At 41.1% G+C, this 17,069-nt stretch overlaps 3 protein-coding genes across 3 annotated transcripts; 1 reads left to right on the top strand and 2 right to left on the bottom strand.

Annotated features, from left to right (window-relative positions):
• Positions 1-604: 604 nt before the first annotated feature.
• Positions 605-1,780, bottom strand: LOC148905443 (uncharacterized). Its single transcript, XM_089040123.1, has one exon. It carries the CDS (start codon positions 1,778-1,780, stop codon positions 698-700), a length of 1,083 nt encoding a protein of 360 aa, XP_088896249.1. The 3' UTR covers positions 605-697.
• Positions 1,781-2,162: 382 nt separating this feature from the next.
• Positions 2,163-16,325, top strand: LOC116288614 (uncharacterized). The gene is made up of 3 exons (XM_031695427.2): positions 2,163-3,189; positions 4,535-4,627; positions 7,409-16,325. The coding sequence occupies exons 1-2, from the start codon at positions 2,855-2,857 to the stop codon at positions 4,620-4,622; spliced, it is 423 nt and encodes a 140-aa protein (XP_031551287.1). The 5' UTR covers positions 2,163-2,854; the 3' UTR covers positions 4,623-4,627; positions 7,409-16,325.
• LOC116288613 (uncharacterized) lies at positions 10,279-16,588 on the bottom strand. The gene is made up of 2 exons (XM_031695424.2): positions 16,397-16,588; positions 10,279-13,790 (listed from the first exon to the last, which is right to left on the bottom strand). Exons 1-2 carry the CDS (start codon positions 16,419-16,421, stop codon positions 10,594-10,596), a joined length of 3,222 nt encoding a protein of 1,073 aa, XP_031551284.1. The 5' UTR covers positions 16,422-16,588; the 3' UTR covers positions 10,279-10,593.
• Between the last annotated feature and the right edge of the window lie 481 nt (positions 16,589-17,069).

Raw genomic sequence — 17,069 nt, 5'->3', positions numbered from 1 at the left:
TTACTTAATGTAATGTGAAACGCACTTTAATAATACTTTCCACTAGCTAGTGTTTTTGTTCTATTAGAAATGCTTTTATCGATGTCGTACAGTATATCAGTCACAAAACAAAACTAAAGTATGAGAAACCAAGATGCGTGTGTTACGTATGTAAGCTATTTATTCAAAACTGCATTATTCAACTTATAGAAATAATATTATTGTGAATATATATTGAATAATTTTAAGTATTTGTAAATATTTATTACTGATCAAAGTGTAAAACCTGGTTTACCCGAGCAACGCAAATACACAAACAAACGAAAGGACTGGCTTGCGTTGTAGTATTGCGTTTGCGTTTTCACCGGTACGGTTCACACGTTAAAAATGAAAGAATGGAAACCTTTCCATTTTCTTGCGTTTGCGTTTGCACTTGCGTTGCTCGTGTGAACCAGGCTTAATAGTCAATTGGACCAGGTTATAGTAACTATTATTATAATATAACAATTATTAATGTAATTATGAAGATGTATTACCAGAAGGCTTAATAAACCCAAGAAAATAGATGTAACCGATGGAATTTCAATTGGGGTATACTAAAATGTATCAAATTAAATAAGATCTATTTCAGGGGTGTAATGACCTACTTTATTCTATTAAAAACAACAACAAACAAACAGAAGAGCGTTGCAATATTTCCAACAGGATATTATGCGCTTTATGCTAAATAGTCAGCTAATGTTGGAGGCTCAACTTGAAATGACTCAGAGGTTGTATTACCATACAAACAAGTGAGCATGTTTCTGAACAATGCACTTATTATGTACTGCTTTCCTACTGCACTTAATCCTATCTTTAAGTTTTTCTTATAGTCAATGAACTTGAAGTAGTTCGAGACATCGCGAAACAACCACTCCACGGAGACTCGGACTGAGCTCATAGCTTCATTGAAAGACCTCATATCAGGTGTTAGAACAGGAACATCTCCAACGCGATAGGGACACATCAAGTTGGGGCGGAGCGGGTAGGCTTGGTCACCGTATACACAGAGAACGTTCCCTGCTGGGTTAAAAGCTATTCTTTCAAGGGTTCCCAAGAGTCCTGAGTTTCTTAACGTCCCTGCATCATGTCGGCACCCTTCCACTGGACCGTAAAGATTGGCTATCAAACCATTTGGAAGTGCTAATGCTTGAAACTTTAGCGCGTGAACTCGTTTGTGTCCGTTGTATACTACGTTTTGGTGTAAGCCGGGTCTGCATATTGGACGGACAGTCCCATCAATGAAGCCAAAACAATTCGTTAGAGGAGCGCCTTTTCTTAATATGGCTTCTGAATATCGTTGAAAAGATGCTCTGGAGAGAAAAGGTTGATTCCAGGAGGATAAACGGAAACCATGAGTTTCATAAATCCAGTCAAGCACAGTGTTTGTTATCATGCTTATCTCGGGTATTGGACGAGCGAACGTAGGAATCATATCGTAATACCGACCAGGGTAGGCCAATCTCTTTAGCAGCATGCACAAGCCCTCTAATCCACTGCAGACAGTCCCTTGAGAACAAACGAAGCGTACAGGTAGCTGCAGATGGTTCCCTAACACTGGTATATCCTCTTTTGCGACTCTGAAGTTAGATTCGCACTCGCTAGAACTCAAGTCATCCAAGCAAAAGGAGTCGTATTTCCAGAATGGATAAGAAGGATTAGAGGGTTTATATTCTTCATATAAAATCAAGAACTCATCCTCTCTCAAAATACCATCAGCAAAAGCAATGACGATTGTATTTCTTATATCTTCAAACGACATTTCTGCTAGCCAACACTCGGATAGCACTCGGTTGCGAATCAAAATATATCATTTTTTGCGACCACTGAACCGTATACGGTATGCTCGATCCAGTATTCACCAGACGCGTTCAACCGTAGTAGTCTACCGTAGCGGTCTTATCTTAAACTCTCTAATAGTGAGGAGACGGTTACTTTCGCGACGAGCAGAAATGAAGTGAAGGAATGTTCTGCCGCAGGTGACTCAAGTAAGCAAGAAATAATCTTAACAAAGCGTGGTAATAAGATTCAGGTGGTTTTCGTAAAATACACCTCATAACCTCGAGCGTTATGTTTTGGCATTTCATACCACGTGTCGTTATTTTAATGATGAGATTCTTCGTTTAATCTGTATCCATATTCGTGTGTCTTTTCATGTGCAACCTTTAAACAAAGAAATGATAATCTAGGGAATGACATACTTAAAGTTTTTGAAGCCGTTTGATAAACTCGCAGATCGTGTTTTATTGGGCCTAAAACCCGACAAAACACTCCTGCTCGTGTATTAAACAGTACATAAACTAACCTTTCCCAAATTCGCTTGACTGATTAAAAAACGAGGTGGTCGAGGTGGTTGGACACGCAATGCTACTAATAGTGAGGAGACGGTTACTTTCACGACGAGCAGAAATGAAGTGAAGGAATGTTCTGCCGCAGGTGACTCAAGTAAGCAAGAAATAATCTTAACAATGCATGGTAATAAGATTCAGGTGGTTTTCGTAAAATACACCTCATAACCTCGAGCGTTATGTTTTGGCATTTCATACCACGTGTCGTTATTTTAATGATGAGATTCTTCGTTTAATCTGTATCCATATTCGTGTGTCTTTTCATGTGCAACCTTTAAACAAAGAAATGATACTCTAGGGAATGACATGTGGTCTGAAATGGGGAAACAGTATGCCCAAGGTAAAGGTGTGTATTGGAATAGATATATGAAATAATCGAACAATTCTTCTTTTATCAACAGTAATATATTTCATACTTCCTTTGGTGCATCGCATACCTGATTTGCCGATTACGAAGAAATAAAGAAAATAGTGAAGGGCAAAACTTAATGGCTGATGCCAGTGACAACCAAGCACTCGAGAGTGACGTCATCCAGTCAAGCAGTAACGCCGTAACTAACCCTCTCAAACCACCAGAGCAAGTGATCCAAGATGAGGCTCAAAGTGTACAACATTACGCGCTAATAGGCCAAATGCCAGGCGGTACTAGTACTGATTATGAGTCGTTAGATGACGCTGCGAGAGCAGCGAAGGAGGAAGCGAATAAGGAAACAAAAACGACAGAGTACATGGAGCTGCAACTCGTGAAACAGCCTGCGTATCAATCATTACATCGCGGTGAAGAAAGCCAAGCTGCCGCCCAACACTATGAAAAAATACCAGGGTATGAGAAACAGGCAAAGAATAACATCTACGCTTAGAGCGCGTTGTTAATTGTCGATCGAAACCTAGCTGTTCAAAAGTATTCTGTCTTTTTCCATAAAAACGTAGTGGTTCGAAGGAATATGATTCTAGACTGCGTTGCTTGCTGGTCTGCGGTGTTTCGACTCTCTTCTTCTCAACTCCGCAAACCGCCAAGAAACGCGGGCTAAATGAAATGAAGTGTCGTAATCCTAGACGTCTTAGTTTTCGGTTTTCGACTCAAAAAAGTAAAATACAAGATACTTTGGAACGGGTTTTACGAGTAGGAAACGTACGGATGACGTCAAACGCAAAAATGCGCATGCGCTTTAAGCTAATTTGCATCATTTTAAAAATAGTTTCACGCCGTTCATTAATCTGTTTTCAGTGAAAAATGTATTACAAGAAACGTGAAAACAGTTTAGTATTTTTTTCACCGTATAAAAATGTAAAGCGATATTACACAATTTTTCAGATTTTATGCATTGTGCTCACTATTTGGCCTCTTTGATAGCGAGTGAACCTACATAACAACTGTATTCTTCGATTGCACGTTACGTCATCCCCCCCCCCCCCCCCCCACTAAAATTTTGGATGGATCCGCCCTTGAAAGGTCATAACTTAACAGAGATGGAAATATTTTTGCTTTGTTTCAAAAGCTGAATATTAAATTGTAATAAATTTTTATTATTCCGCTGACAATAATTATACCAAAACAAATCGGTGAATTCCGTTTTCGCACGATATCATATATTATCAACATAGCCTCGGTTATGATAATTCACGGTATCAAGCTCAACCTCACTCAAAAACAAAAAAAACAAAAAAACAAAAAACAAAAAAACAAAAAAAAAAAACAAACAAACAAAAAAAAAACAACAACAACGAAAATAATAATGCATAATATAAGGCGCATTTTTTGCCGAATTCGTTTTGTAGAAATAGTCTACTACTGTTTGAATATATATGGCATGCTTTTTATAATTTAGTGACGCAATGAAAAGAACACACAAAAAAAGAACGAACGAAAGGAAGGAAGGAAGGAAGGAAGGAAGGAAGGAAGGAAGGAAGGAAGGAAGGAAGGAAGGAAGGAAGGAAGGAAGGAAGGAAGGAAGGAGGGAAGGCAGGCAGGCAGGCAGGCGGGCAGGGAGGGAGGGGATAAGTTTTAAAAGAAAAGTGAGACACGAAAAATCGAGTAATCAAAGCCATACCTCTTTCGTTAAATCTCCTATAATACCGTCCCAGGACCCGTCCTGTAGCTTTTGTAACAGTGAGTCTCTACTCTCAATCTCATATTCAAACTGAAGTTTCTTTTTCAATTCATTCAGAAAATCGATGCAGAATCCTTCAAACTCCAAGCTTGTGTCATCGCTGGTGTTAGATTTGGGCTTCATCATAATAAAGGGCTGGCTCTAAGCAAGGTAACAACATTGTATTAGAGCATTTTTCGCATGACTGAAAAGCTCAGCGCCATAAGCGTGCCGTGCCGTGATGCTTTTAGAGTTGATTTTAATTGTCAGATTTTTTCCTCACTCAACGTGATTGGACTGACAGTGTCGTAACATTTGGCGCCACCGTGTCCGCGCCGTGTTTATGCCGTGTTACGTAAGGGTATTATATTGGATGAGGAGTAAATTGTCGAGCAATGTGATTGGTCTGGCGTATCCCTTGCCGTGTCATTACCGTGTTCGTGCCGTGAGCTTTTCACAGTCATGCGAAAACTGCTCTTAACATATTGAATCAAGGGTAGTGGTGTGTGGTAATGGTTCGAGCCTTGGACTCAGCAGCATGTTTCAGAGGAGTTCATAAGGTCTTTTCCTTGATTTTTTCTCTTGGTGTTGTCCCTCCAAAATCCAACCCAAATTCCTGGCCAACCATCCAATCTCAACCAAGATCAATCCAAGAAGCCAATCAAACACCACTCAACAAGCCAAAGCATGAATATTCATGAAATCCCTCAATGATTAACTTACTCACAAGAGTGTTAAGCTATTCCACAAAAAAAACCTGAAAAAAAAAAAAAAAAAAAAAAAAAAAAAAAACCACAATACTTTCAGTTTTTTATACTTGAGAGCAAGGCTTGCAAGTTTTGGTGCTTCCAGTCCGTTATGGAGCCATACTATTGGTCGTCTCTTCTCCATGACCACACCCTTTATCCCTTTTATACTTCCAACCTGAAACGGAAAGGGTTATTTTAGCAGTTAAGCAGGCAAAGGGGAAAGGAGGAGGCGAGGATAAGGGGAGACCAGGAATTGAGGAGGAGCATAGGCCAGGAGGAGACATACAAGGATGCAAGAGGCGAGGAGGAGGATAGATAAGGGAATAAGGAAGTGAGGCGAGGAGAAGAGAGGGGAGTAGGCAAGGAGGAGTGTATGCAAGGAGGAGAGTAGGCAAGGAGGAGAGTAGGCAAGGAGGAGAGTAGGCAAGGAGGAGAGTAGGCAAGGAGGAGAGTAGGCCAGGAGGAGAGTAGGCCAGGAGGAGAGTAGGCAAGGAGGAGAGTAGGCCAAGAGGAGAGTAGGCAAGGAGGAGGATAGGTAAGGAGGAGAGTAGGCAAGGAGGAGAGTAGGCAAGGAGGAGAGTAGGCAAGGAGGAGAGTAGGCAAGGAGGAGAGTAGGCAAGGAGGAGAGTAGGCAAGGAGGAAGAGTAGGCAAGGAGGAGAGTAGGCAGTAGGAGAGTAGGAGAGTAGTAGCAAGGAGGAGAGTAGGCAAGGAGGAGAGTAGGCAAGGAGGAGAGGAGGAGAGTAGGCAAGGAGGAGAGTAGGCAAGGAGGAGAGTAGGCCAAGGAGGAGAGTAGGCAAGGAGGAGAGTAGGCAAGGAGGAGAGTAGGCAAGGAGGAGGTAGGCAAGGAGGAGAGTAGGCAAGGAGGAGAGGTAGGCAAGGAGGAGGATAGGCAAGGAGGAGAGTAGGCAAGGAGGAGAGTAGGCAAGGAGGAGAGTAGGCAAGGAGGAGAGTAGGCAAGGAGGAGAGTAGGCCAAGAGGAGTAGGCAAGGAGGAGAGTAGGCAAGGAGGAGGAGTAGGCAAGGAGGAGAGTAGGCAAGGAGGAGAGTAGGCAAGGAGGAGAGTAGGCAAGGAGGAGAGTAGGCAAGAAGGAGAGTAGGCCAATAGGAGAGTAGGCAGGAGGAGGTAGGCCAGGAGGAGAGTAGGCAAGGAGGAGAATAGGCAAGGAGGAGAGTAGGCCAGGAGGAGAGTAGGCAAGGAGGAGAGTAGGCAAGGAGGAGAGTAGGCCAAGAGGAGAGTAGGCAAGGAGGAGGATAGGTAAGGAGGAGAGTAGGCAAGGAGGAGAGTAGGCAAGGAGGAGAGTAGGCAAGGAGGAGAGTAGGCAAGGAGGAGAGTAGGCAAGGAGGAGAGTAGGCCAGGAGGAGAGTAGGCAAGGAAGAGAGTAGGCCAGGAGGAGAGTAGGCAAGGAGGAGAGTAGGCAAGGAGGAGAGTAGGCAAGGAGGAAAGTAGGCAAGAAAGAGAGTAGACAAGGAGGAGAGTAGACAAGGAGGAGAGTAGGCAAAGAGGAGAGTAGATTCAATACAAAAAGCTGAAAAAAATTATTTTCCTCGCCCACAACTTCTCAGTTCGTCTCAGCGGGAAGAAAATAAGTCTGAAACTACACTAGGTACATTCGTGCCGTGCCGTGATCTTAAGAGTGTATATGGACAATGACCGTGCTTAAGGAGAACCGTGAGATTCGAAAGGCGCGTCACAAAATATTCCTACCATATCGTTAATAGAAATTGTGTGGGACAGTCCTTAGAAATTAGTGTCAGGATTTTGCCGTCAAAAGTTCAATTGTAGAACCAAATTCCTTGGGGGAGGGGGAGGTGTGAGTAATGCGTACAATAGGCTTTCTGGTGAAACATTTGATGCTCGTAAAACCATTATTTTTTAACAACAAAAACAAAATAAATGACGCCATTGGTACGTATTTAACTTGCTCTTTTAGAATTTGATAGTTTTAACCCTAAAATCCAAAATTGTGGAAAATCACAATCTGGATTTACTTCTAGGATCGGACTTTTTCTAGGTGGAGTGTTGGATCGGGTAAAAACAAATTAGAAAGTTGAAGATTACTTGATAAATAGCTTTGACGTCGTTATTTTTAGAAATTAAGAGATGCGTGGATTTTATGAAAAGGAAACGGGTAAGGAAACGCTGTGATAATCTGTACCCCTATGCCACTTAATTTCACATTTCCTTTCTTTTATATCAAGCAAGAAATGAAAAAGACAGTCGAAAATCCCTCACCTGTGACCATGCAAGATCATATGGTAAAACTGAAAGAGAGCGCTTGTACAGTTACCACTGATACTGCATGTAATATAGAGGGCAAAAAAGTCTTTATTGTAATTCCTAAAATAAGCTTGCTTTGGTATCCTTTTAAGTGTTGTGATCTTTGAAAAACTCGCTACTCCGCAGACACATCTTCACACGCTACAGAGGGAAGCCTTATGTGGTTAATGTAATATCTAAAAGAGAAAATAATCTTAGCAAATAAGGTGTCCTTTTGAGTGTTGTGATCTTTGTAAAACTCCGGGTATTCCGCACTCCTTCACACGCTTCGGAAGGACGCCTTCTGCCGATGTAATATCTAAGAGAAAATAAGTTTAATGTGGTGTCCTTTTGAGTGTTGTGAACTTCGTAAAACTCCGGGTATTCCGCACTCCTTCACATGCTTTGGAAGGACACCCTCTGTCGATGTAATATCTAACTAACTGCTAACCGACCGTCCTTTTGAAGCGTGTGAAATATTGTTAACCGACCGTCCTTTTGAAGCGTGTGAAATATTGCTAACCGGCCGTCTTTTTGAAGTGTGTGAACTAGTGTTAACCGACCGTCCTTTTGAAGCGTGTGAAATATTGTTAACCGACCGTCCTTTTGAAGCGTGTGAAATATTGCTAACCGGCCGTCCTTTTGAAGTGTGTGAACTAGTGTTAACCGACCGTCCTTTTGAAGGGTGTGAACTAGTGCTAACCGACCGTCCTTTTAAAAAGTGTGAAATATTGCTAACCGACCGTCCTTTTGAAGGGTGTGAACTAGTGCTAACCGACCGTCCTTTTGAAGCGTGTGAACTAGTGCTAACCGACCGTCCTTTTGAAGCGTGTGAAATATTGCTAACCGACCGTACGTTCTTTTGAAGGGCGTGAACTAGTGCTAACCGACCGTCCTTTTGAAGCGTGTGAAATATTGCTAACCGGCCGTCCTTTTGAAGTGTGTGAACTAGTGTTAACCGACCGTCCTTTTGAAGGGTGTGAACTAGTGCTAACCGACCGTCCTTTTAAAAAGTGTGAAATATTGCTAACCGACCGTCCTTTTGAAGGGTGTGAACTAGTGCTAACCGACCGTCCTTTTGAAGCGTGTGAACTAGTGCTAACCGACCGTCCTTTTGAAGCGTGTGAAATATTGCTAATCGACCGTCCTTTTGAAGGGTGTGAACTAGTGCTAACCGACCGTCCTTTTGAAGCGTGTGAAATATTGCTAACCGACCGTCCTTTTGAAGGGTGTGAACTAGTGATAACCGACCGTCCTTTTGATGCGTGTGAACTAGTGATAACCGACCGTCCTTTTGAAGCGTGTGAACTAGTGTTAACCGACAGCCCTTTTGAAGCGTGTGAACTAGTGTTAACCGACCGTCCTTTTGAAGCGTGTGAACTAGTGCTAAACGACCGTCCTTTTGAAGCGTGTGAAATATTGATAACCGACCGTCCTTTTGAAGCGTGTGAAATATTGCTAACCGACCGTCCTTTTGAAGCGTGCGAAATATTGCTAACCGACCGTCCTTTTAAAAAGTGTGAACTAGTGATAACCGACCGCCCTTTTGAAGCGTGTGAACTAGTGTTAACCGACCGTCCTTTTGAAGCGTGTGAACTAGTGCTAAACGACCTTCTTTTTGAAGCGTGTGTACTGGTGCTAACCGACCGTCCTTTTGAAGCGTGTAAACTCGTGCAGAAACAATCCATTAAATGCATGTCTTTGGGTTTAGGGAAAGAAAAACAAAGTAGTTATGATTCAGTTCACGATTCCGAAAATATTAAGGCATTAAAAATACGTCTCCTTCAACACTTCCCGCTCGCCTACGAAGGTTCGTGCTGTAAACCAGGCATAACTAGTCGAATAAAATTACTGCAGTCGACTCGGCTTCAATGATTGCAGGCATCACAGCCACTTTTTAGACAAATCTGATAGGGAATATAGGCTGTACAAGTTCAAAATATAGGAAAATATAGGATTTCCCCCCAAAAATATATGCACTTTATAGGAGCTAAGATAGCTTTTTGGTGGCGTAACCAGGGATCGGGAGGGTGCACAGGCAATGAAAGCCATGAAAAAAAAACAACAAAAAAAACAAAAAACAGAACCAAAAATAAAATAAAAATAAATAAAAATAAAATAATAGGAGGCCATTTTATTTCCTTCGCCAAATATGCTAAACAGTGTAAAATATAAATGTATCAATCAGCAGTCGTCCTATTTATAGGAAATATAGGATATATAGGAGGTCTCGGATGCCTGTGATTGCTACCCAGAGTTCCTTTCGGTCCAGTCGCGTAGGCTTGAGTTGGTCGACGACAACGTTTTGTGAATAGCCCACTTCCGAGATATGCTTCGCTTGTCACGCACAAAAGGTTTCAGTATGAGGCAACGTGATAAATGCTCAGTCATTCGTGACAGGCGGTAAGAATAAATTTAATTTAGCACGTAGCCTCATACTGAAACCTTTGTGCGTGACAACCGAAGCATACAGTGTATCTCGGAAGTGGGCTATTGACTGTGTTTAACTGATATGCCTCCCCAAAATAGGCCCGCAATGCCAACTCGACCAAGTTTTTCCCTCAACCTAACGACTTCATCTAGGGAATAATTCAAAGACTAATAGGAAATAAGGATCATCGACATTAGTTTTATCGCGTGGTTAAAGGTAACGTATCGAGCAATTGATTTTCCAACATTCAAAGTTTCCGCGTTCGAAGTTAAAAAAGTCTTTCCGCACTCGCTTAAGGTACGACATCAAAACTAATCACAGCGATCCCAGTTCCCACCAGTCTTTAGGCTGTGCCCCCTCGGGCTAAAAAATAACAAAACAAAAGTCAAGATAGGTAATGTAATATCAATCAAGACTCTAATCCATTACTGAAGGAGAAGCATGTTGCGACATTTCCTTTTTATAGACCCTAACTTCCACCTCCTAAAACAGGGGCCGCGGAGCGCGTTTTGGATTGGGGGGCTAATATTTCAGATATCTCTTCAAAATACTGAACTTTATATCAAAAAGAAAATAAGCGAATAAATCCAAAATAGCGACAAAATTATTAGTGGGGCTATAGCCCTAAGTCCTCCTCCCCAGCCCCGCCGTCCCTGTAAAACATCAAACGCTTTGCGCTGTGAAACTTATGCATGACTATTCAGAACATTTCTTGCTCTGGTGGCTTGCTAACCCAAGACCCATACTTCGACTTCCTAAAACACTCGAACATCAAACGCTTTGCGCTCTGAAAACCTGTTGCTCTTTCCTTTGCCTCTCTGTAAGTCTCTGAGTGAAGCAGATCATTTCTCTGTGCTTTGGCGCAGATTTCTTTGAACAAGTTGTATAACGATGCCTTACAGATACGCGATGGCGTAGGACTGTTATTGGTTCTCGACAAACACGCCCCCGTTCGTCCATCCGTCACTTCCGCTGCTGTGTCATTGGTGGTCCAATTTACGCTCATATTGTTCGTCTTTTCGGTGTGTCTTGTTGCTTCATATGCAGTGACACGACCGAGTAAGGGGTGGTTGATTTTGAATGGCTTTGGCAGTTCGCCAACAAGATCAACCTTGTGTTGCAATCTACAGCACACAGCTCTCGATAGATGCCCATGATCATATAGGTACCCCAAGGTTAGGGACTCTAAATAAATGGGCTCTATGAAATGGCTTAAAAGAGCGCCTTGAAGTCCCACAACGTTCCACCGACAGATCTTATCACTGCAGGACATGGTACGCAATCTCTCCCCACGAAGAAGACCATCCCAAGTTTGAGGACCTTCGTTTGTATCAATCGGAATAGTGCCTTCACCGTCCTCTATCTTTGTCCTTAGAATTCCTTGAGATTTGGCTGAGAATTCTGGGGAATGTTGGTGACCTTGAGCTTCTGGTTCTTTTAGTACATCGTCGAGCCTTGGAGTAAACAGTGCTCCGTCGCCACAGGGGGCCGTGCTGATATACAAATGGAATGAAATGCCTTCCTTGAGTTTCAGAAGGGTCGCATTGTTCATCTTCTCGAAGATAGACTCATGGCCATCGTAGAAGCTGTTGAGCTGAGAATAAAAGAACCGGTGCAAAGATCTCCTAGCAACGATCTCTGCGTGGGAGTCATTCACAACTTTGCCTTCCATGCTCAACCGCTGGCCAGTAACACAGCGGTTTCCTGCGCCAAGGCTTACAACGATACCAGGATCTTGAGCTCCTTTTTTCATCACAATACATGCGATTACCTTTCTCCCGGCAAATTTGTCAGGAATAGTGGCAGCAAGCTGGACAAATGCATGCTGTGAAAGTGCTGCAATCATATCAAAGTGGGTCCTTGCGCAGTTTAGACTTGATAAATTAGGCTGAGACAGGTTTAACTGGTTGGTTGGGCTTCCTGGGTCTAGGTTGTGGCCAAGAAGAGCTCTAAGAGCCATATCACATGCTTCTCTTCTCGCGTCTTTCATATTTGATGAGGTAGCAGCAGGGTACATTTGGCCACCCAAAACTACAGCAATTGTAAAAGGCGGCTTATTGAAATTTCTCCCTTCATTGATGACCTCAAATGTCAAATCCAAGCGATTTTTCTGTGCATATTCATTCAACGCACTTACTGGGTTTTGATTGATCGCTGAATGCACTACTTTTGACAGCGCTTGGGTCTGCACTTCTGGCTGAGAAGATGGCGATAATGACTTGTGAGTGTCAGGCGTGCCTTCGTAGTGAACTACCTTTTGTGGTTGACGATCTTCTAATGATAAAGTTCTCTTGCCAAGAGGATTGATTGGCTGAGATGTGCTCTGCATTCTATCATCAGTGAAGGTATGAGGATAGTTTGTTATTCCAGAACCAAGGGGGTTTGCGTTTTTGGTAGAAAACCGCTTACCAGTCGTGGTGCTCCCATGAACTTCACTCGTCACCAGACTTAAGTTCTCGGGTCTTGTCTTCCAGGTTGGTGGTTTGTCGTGCACCTTTACAATCAACCCCATAGTCTGCATACGATACAAAGATGGATTGACGTCCTTTTTGGTTCTCAATCCAACACCACGTGATATCTGTAAGGTATCACACTGCTTTCCTGTCTGTTTCATAAAGTCTAACACCTTCGACTCCAACTCTGTCAGTTTTTTGATTTGATTCTTGGAAGACACTGGCTTTGATGACTGTGGACCCTTCTTTACCAACGTCTCGAACATTTGTGCAGAAGGCGGTCGAGGAAAGCTTGAGCTCTGCTGCCTATTTTCTTCAAAATGGTTCCCTGCATCTTCTCTAAGAGCTGTTTTTTGAGATCTTATTTCCTCTTGATTCAAGGTACCAAAACTTTTTCCATGTGGTTGAGAAAAGAAACTATCTTGACCATAAGATGGGTTGAAGTTACAAGCAATAGAAGGAGCATTGTTTCCTTTTACAATAGAACGATTATTTTTGGCTTGTCCTGGAAGAGAATTGTCTTGGCCAAAAGAAGAGCTGCCAGAGGGTGGATGGGCAATTCTTGGAGAAAAATTATTATCAGGATATTTACTTCCAGGAGGAGTAGAAACATTCATAAGAGATGGAGGGCTTGTTCCACTTTGTGGAAAATTACTGAACGAATGCTTAGACCCAAAACCAAAGTTTCCAACCAATGGATGATAATTATCGGCTTCTTCTGCAGACGTTGATGCAGAGAAGTGGTTACTTGCTGAAGAGTTAAAAAATCCTCGATTATTTTTTAGAGCTGGCTCCGAGTTTCTCGTGTTACTGCCTGCCTGCTTGACTGGTGCTGAAGGGAACTTGCACTGTGACATCAAAGACTTAAACAGCTCGGCCGAAGGAGGTGGAGGACATCCTATGTTGGCTTGTTTTTGGAAACCAGTTTTATCGTGTGGAGAGACTGAGTTGTTTTCAAAATGGCTTCTTCCTAGCTGAGAAGTAAAGACATCAGAACTGTATTGTCTGGCACTAACAAATGAATTATTTTCAAATTGGTCCAGGTTTGATACTCCTCTAGGTGGACCTTGCTTTGAGTTAAGATCACCATCAAAGGGATTATTTGCAGATGTAACCCTATATTGCATTGATGGGTTTGGGGAGTGACAAAGATTACTTTCCTTGGGTGGAGTCGGCTGTTTTGAAGGTCCTCCTACCAGTTGCCATCTAATAGGATTAGTCCCAACTACTTCTACTAGTCCTTGTGAGGCTAGCGATGTGAGGCAGTCTTGGACGTGAATGTTAGATGAGCACATTAAAATGCTGTTCAAGATTCCTCTGATTGTGAATGAACCACCAGAATGAAGGACATCCATGACCTGGTCCATTAAGCTACCATTAGGATCTATCATGTCTTCATCTACGTCTGCATCGAATCCTGACTGGTCCATTGACATGCTGTCATCTGTTTTAAAAGAAATACCTTCTTTAACAAAGAATATTGGCCATTTCGAGATGGGGAAAAAGTGGGTCGAGTAAACACTGCAGTGCATTGTGGGACTGTTTGAGGGGTCAAAATACAGCCATCTTGGAAATATGTTCCTTAAAGCAGTACCACAATGCACTGCAATGCCAACTTGACCCATTGTTTTCCTCAACCTAGAATAGCTACTTTGAAAAGAACTATCAAATACAAATTGTATAAAAGAGCTTATTTGGCCACTGGAGGTCACTGGGAGCCCAATAGACCCTTTTCGAGGTCCAAATTACTGCTGCATTCCTCGATTACAGACTCATTTACTCAGGCTTTGCCTCGCATCAGTGTTTAAATATTCACAACTACCAACGGTAAAGTAAAGAATGCATAACTTCAACAATACAAATACCTTGAAACTCGACGGACCTTGACTGAGACATGTTAATATTCTAAACAAAATCGAGGCTTAGCCTGAGTAAATGAGTCTGTAGTCAAGGAACACAGCGGTAATTTGGAACTCGAAAAGGGTCAATTAAGATAAAAGTGCAAGGCTAAAATAAAACCGACGAAAAAATATGAAAATGTTGTAAAATATTTTTGGATAGCTTTGTTTTCCAAAAAAAATTTCCCTGAGGGCCCTAATATGTAGGAATTTTATTTCAAGTTTTACATCAATGATTAATACCAAGTTTAATTTCAGCATTAATGTTTTCCTATTTCATATACCAAATGTTATTCCCTAAGAATACGATTCTCTGTATTTACACCTACTTGCAAGAAGGTTGTCATACAAGAATAGAACATTAGTAATTTAGTGAGAAAGGAATTAATGTAGGAAAAAGGACGAAAGAAAAAGTTCAGCTTCAGTGATCTTCTTTTGTTTTTTAATATAATTCCTATCCCACTAAATCACTAATGTTCTATTTTCGTATGACAACGTTCTTGCAAGTAGGTGTATAAGTGCCACTAGAAAGTAGTTAATATGCTTGCTTTATAAATGCACTATTATCATTATATTCATATGTCTATTCACATGCATTTATGAAATGATAAAAAATATGAAGTCTTTTATTCATATATAGAAAATACTATAAACCACGACCTTGTTATCTTTGGCTGGATTTTTGTATTCACTGTTGTTATGGAAGATACTATCACAAGAACTATCACTTTTTATTCAAATTGGGCTCCCTGTGGTATAATGTATATTTTATTTGTGGTGTATAATATTATCTGCCTCTGGCTCAGTAATTATCAGTGAATATTCACCAATGATCACTGAGCCTGAGATGAATAATCATTTTAGCATAACCAGGATAAAAAAAACCTTCTATTATTAATTTTACTTTTGCTTACTAAAGTGATATTTTTTCTACTTATGACCAGCGAGCATCATCACAAAATCACTGGCTACTCAAACAATCACAGTGTGCAAAAATCTATTCAAGTCTAAAACTATAAGGAAATTATATAATATATGTATATGCAATATACCTTTCCAAAATGTGCTTGAATGGCCATGAAAAATTGACTCCAATTCAATATTGGACTTAATTAATGGATTCATACATTTACTGCATGTTTGTTTGGGAAGCATGGGTGGTGTAACCTCTCACCAAAGTGACCCGCGCTGATTTGATTCTCCCCAGGCTCTGTATAATATGTGAGTAGAGCTGCTTTGGTTCTCTCCTGTGATTTGAGGGTTTTTCTCCTGGTTCTCTGGTTCTTCCTTCACAAAAATCAACTTCTAAATGCTAATCCAATCTACCTGTAGCCTTACCAAGTGTATTGCAAAACCTATTAGGCTTTTCATTCACCATGTAGTGGTAAATCCAATTATTATTATTATTATTAGATTTTTCTTATCAAGTCCATTACCTTGAAATGGAGCCTTTGCTTCGTGGTCACTCAATTGAATTGAATTGAAGACTTTATTTAATGAGGGTGACACGTGACAGTAATTTTGTTAACTGATAAACTTGTGGCCCTTAAGCAAATTTGGGAAAGCTCTCTAATCATTATAGAAGCATGGCTTAAGCTACGGTACAGCATTTAATGCTAAACAATAGATTCTGGGATCATCTAAAATAGAAAACTATTTTAAATCTCTTAACTCATGATTAGACTTCAATAATATAACATACCAAAAGCAAATTAGTAGACACCTAACAAATTTTTATACTGACATGTGAGTCTAGTATAAAATTTAAATGAATCAAACAAATTCACAGATGGAGGAAAAGTGAACTATTCCTACATTTGATACCCTTGAATAACAATGAGAAAGGGAGAAAATAAATGAGATGGTTCATGGGTAGCTTTTCACGTCCTTGAAACTTTCAAAGTACAGTACAAATACAAAAGAAACTAGACATACAAATTAATGATAAATTTATAGCCTGGAATTATATTTAAACAACTGTGAAATGGTACATTTGACAAAGAATATGAGCACTTCATCCTGTACCAATGTAAGAACTGTAAGAAATACGAGTAAATCTCCCCCAAGAAGACTAAAATAACCTCCAATCTATCTGGTTTTCTTTGAGAATTTCTCCAAATTCTAAACAGTTGTATATTAAAACAACATTTACCTGCGTGGATGCGAAGATCTTCCATCGTTCCTCGTCTTATTTTCAAGTATATTGAGCTCAGAACTTTACTGAAGGTTGATATGAATCTTTAGTTAACATTCACTCTGCGATCGGTACATAAAACTCTATAGAAAATCTGGAAACGAAGAAAATATATTTCTGCAAATTCAAGCACTTTCACAATGTCTTCGGTGTTTTTCCCTAACCAAAGGAAGCCCAATCCAAATAAATTTCCACCAAACCACAGGCAACCCAAACGTCATTATTTCAAAAGCGCGTTTGGTTTATGAAAAAAACTTTCTAATCCATTTAAAGTAATTTATCAATTTTTGGAGAGAAACTTAAACGAATTTTCTCTACAGCTTAATAGGTTTCAATTCGACGTATTTGTCTTTCTGTCCTTGGTACCGAGTACGGACGACTCACTTCGTAACAAATAGACTGCGTGCAGTCTCACTTTCCCTCCAGACGAGTGTTTTAAGATTCCTGTGCACGCGCGTGGAGATCGGAGATTCTCCCCGCTTATTTGGCTCCGATCTCCGCGCGAGTGCACAGGAACCCCAAAACACTCGTCTTTTCTGGGAAAAGTCGGACTAGTACTGCTCGCATTGTGGGTTGAGTCAACCAGTGATAATCCCCGAATCATACGAAGGACGGGGATGGTCGTCGTAAC

This window comes from Actinia tenebrosa, unplaced genomic scaffold (assembly GCF_029948245.1).
Source record: "Actinia tenebrosa isolate PJP-AT-01 unplaced genomic scaffold, QUT_ActTen_1.0 PGA_scaffold7__59_contigs__length_16204524, whole genome shotgun sequence".
Lineage (NCBI taxonomy): Eukaryota > Metazoa > Cnidaria > Anthozoa > Actiniaria > Actiniidae > Actinia > Actinia tenebrosa.
The sequence above is the reverse complement of the archived record's forward strand: the minus strand, read 5'-3'. Positions and strand labels throughout refer to the sequence as shown.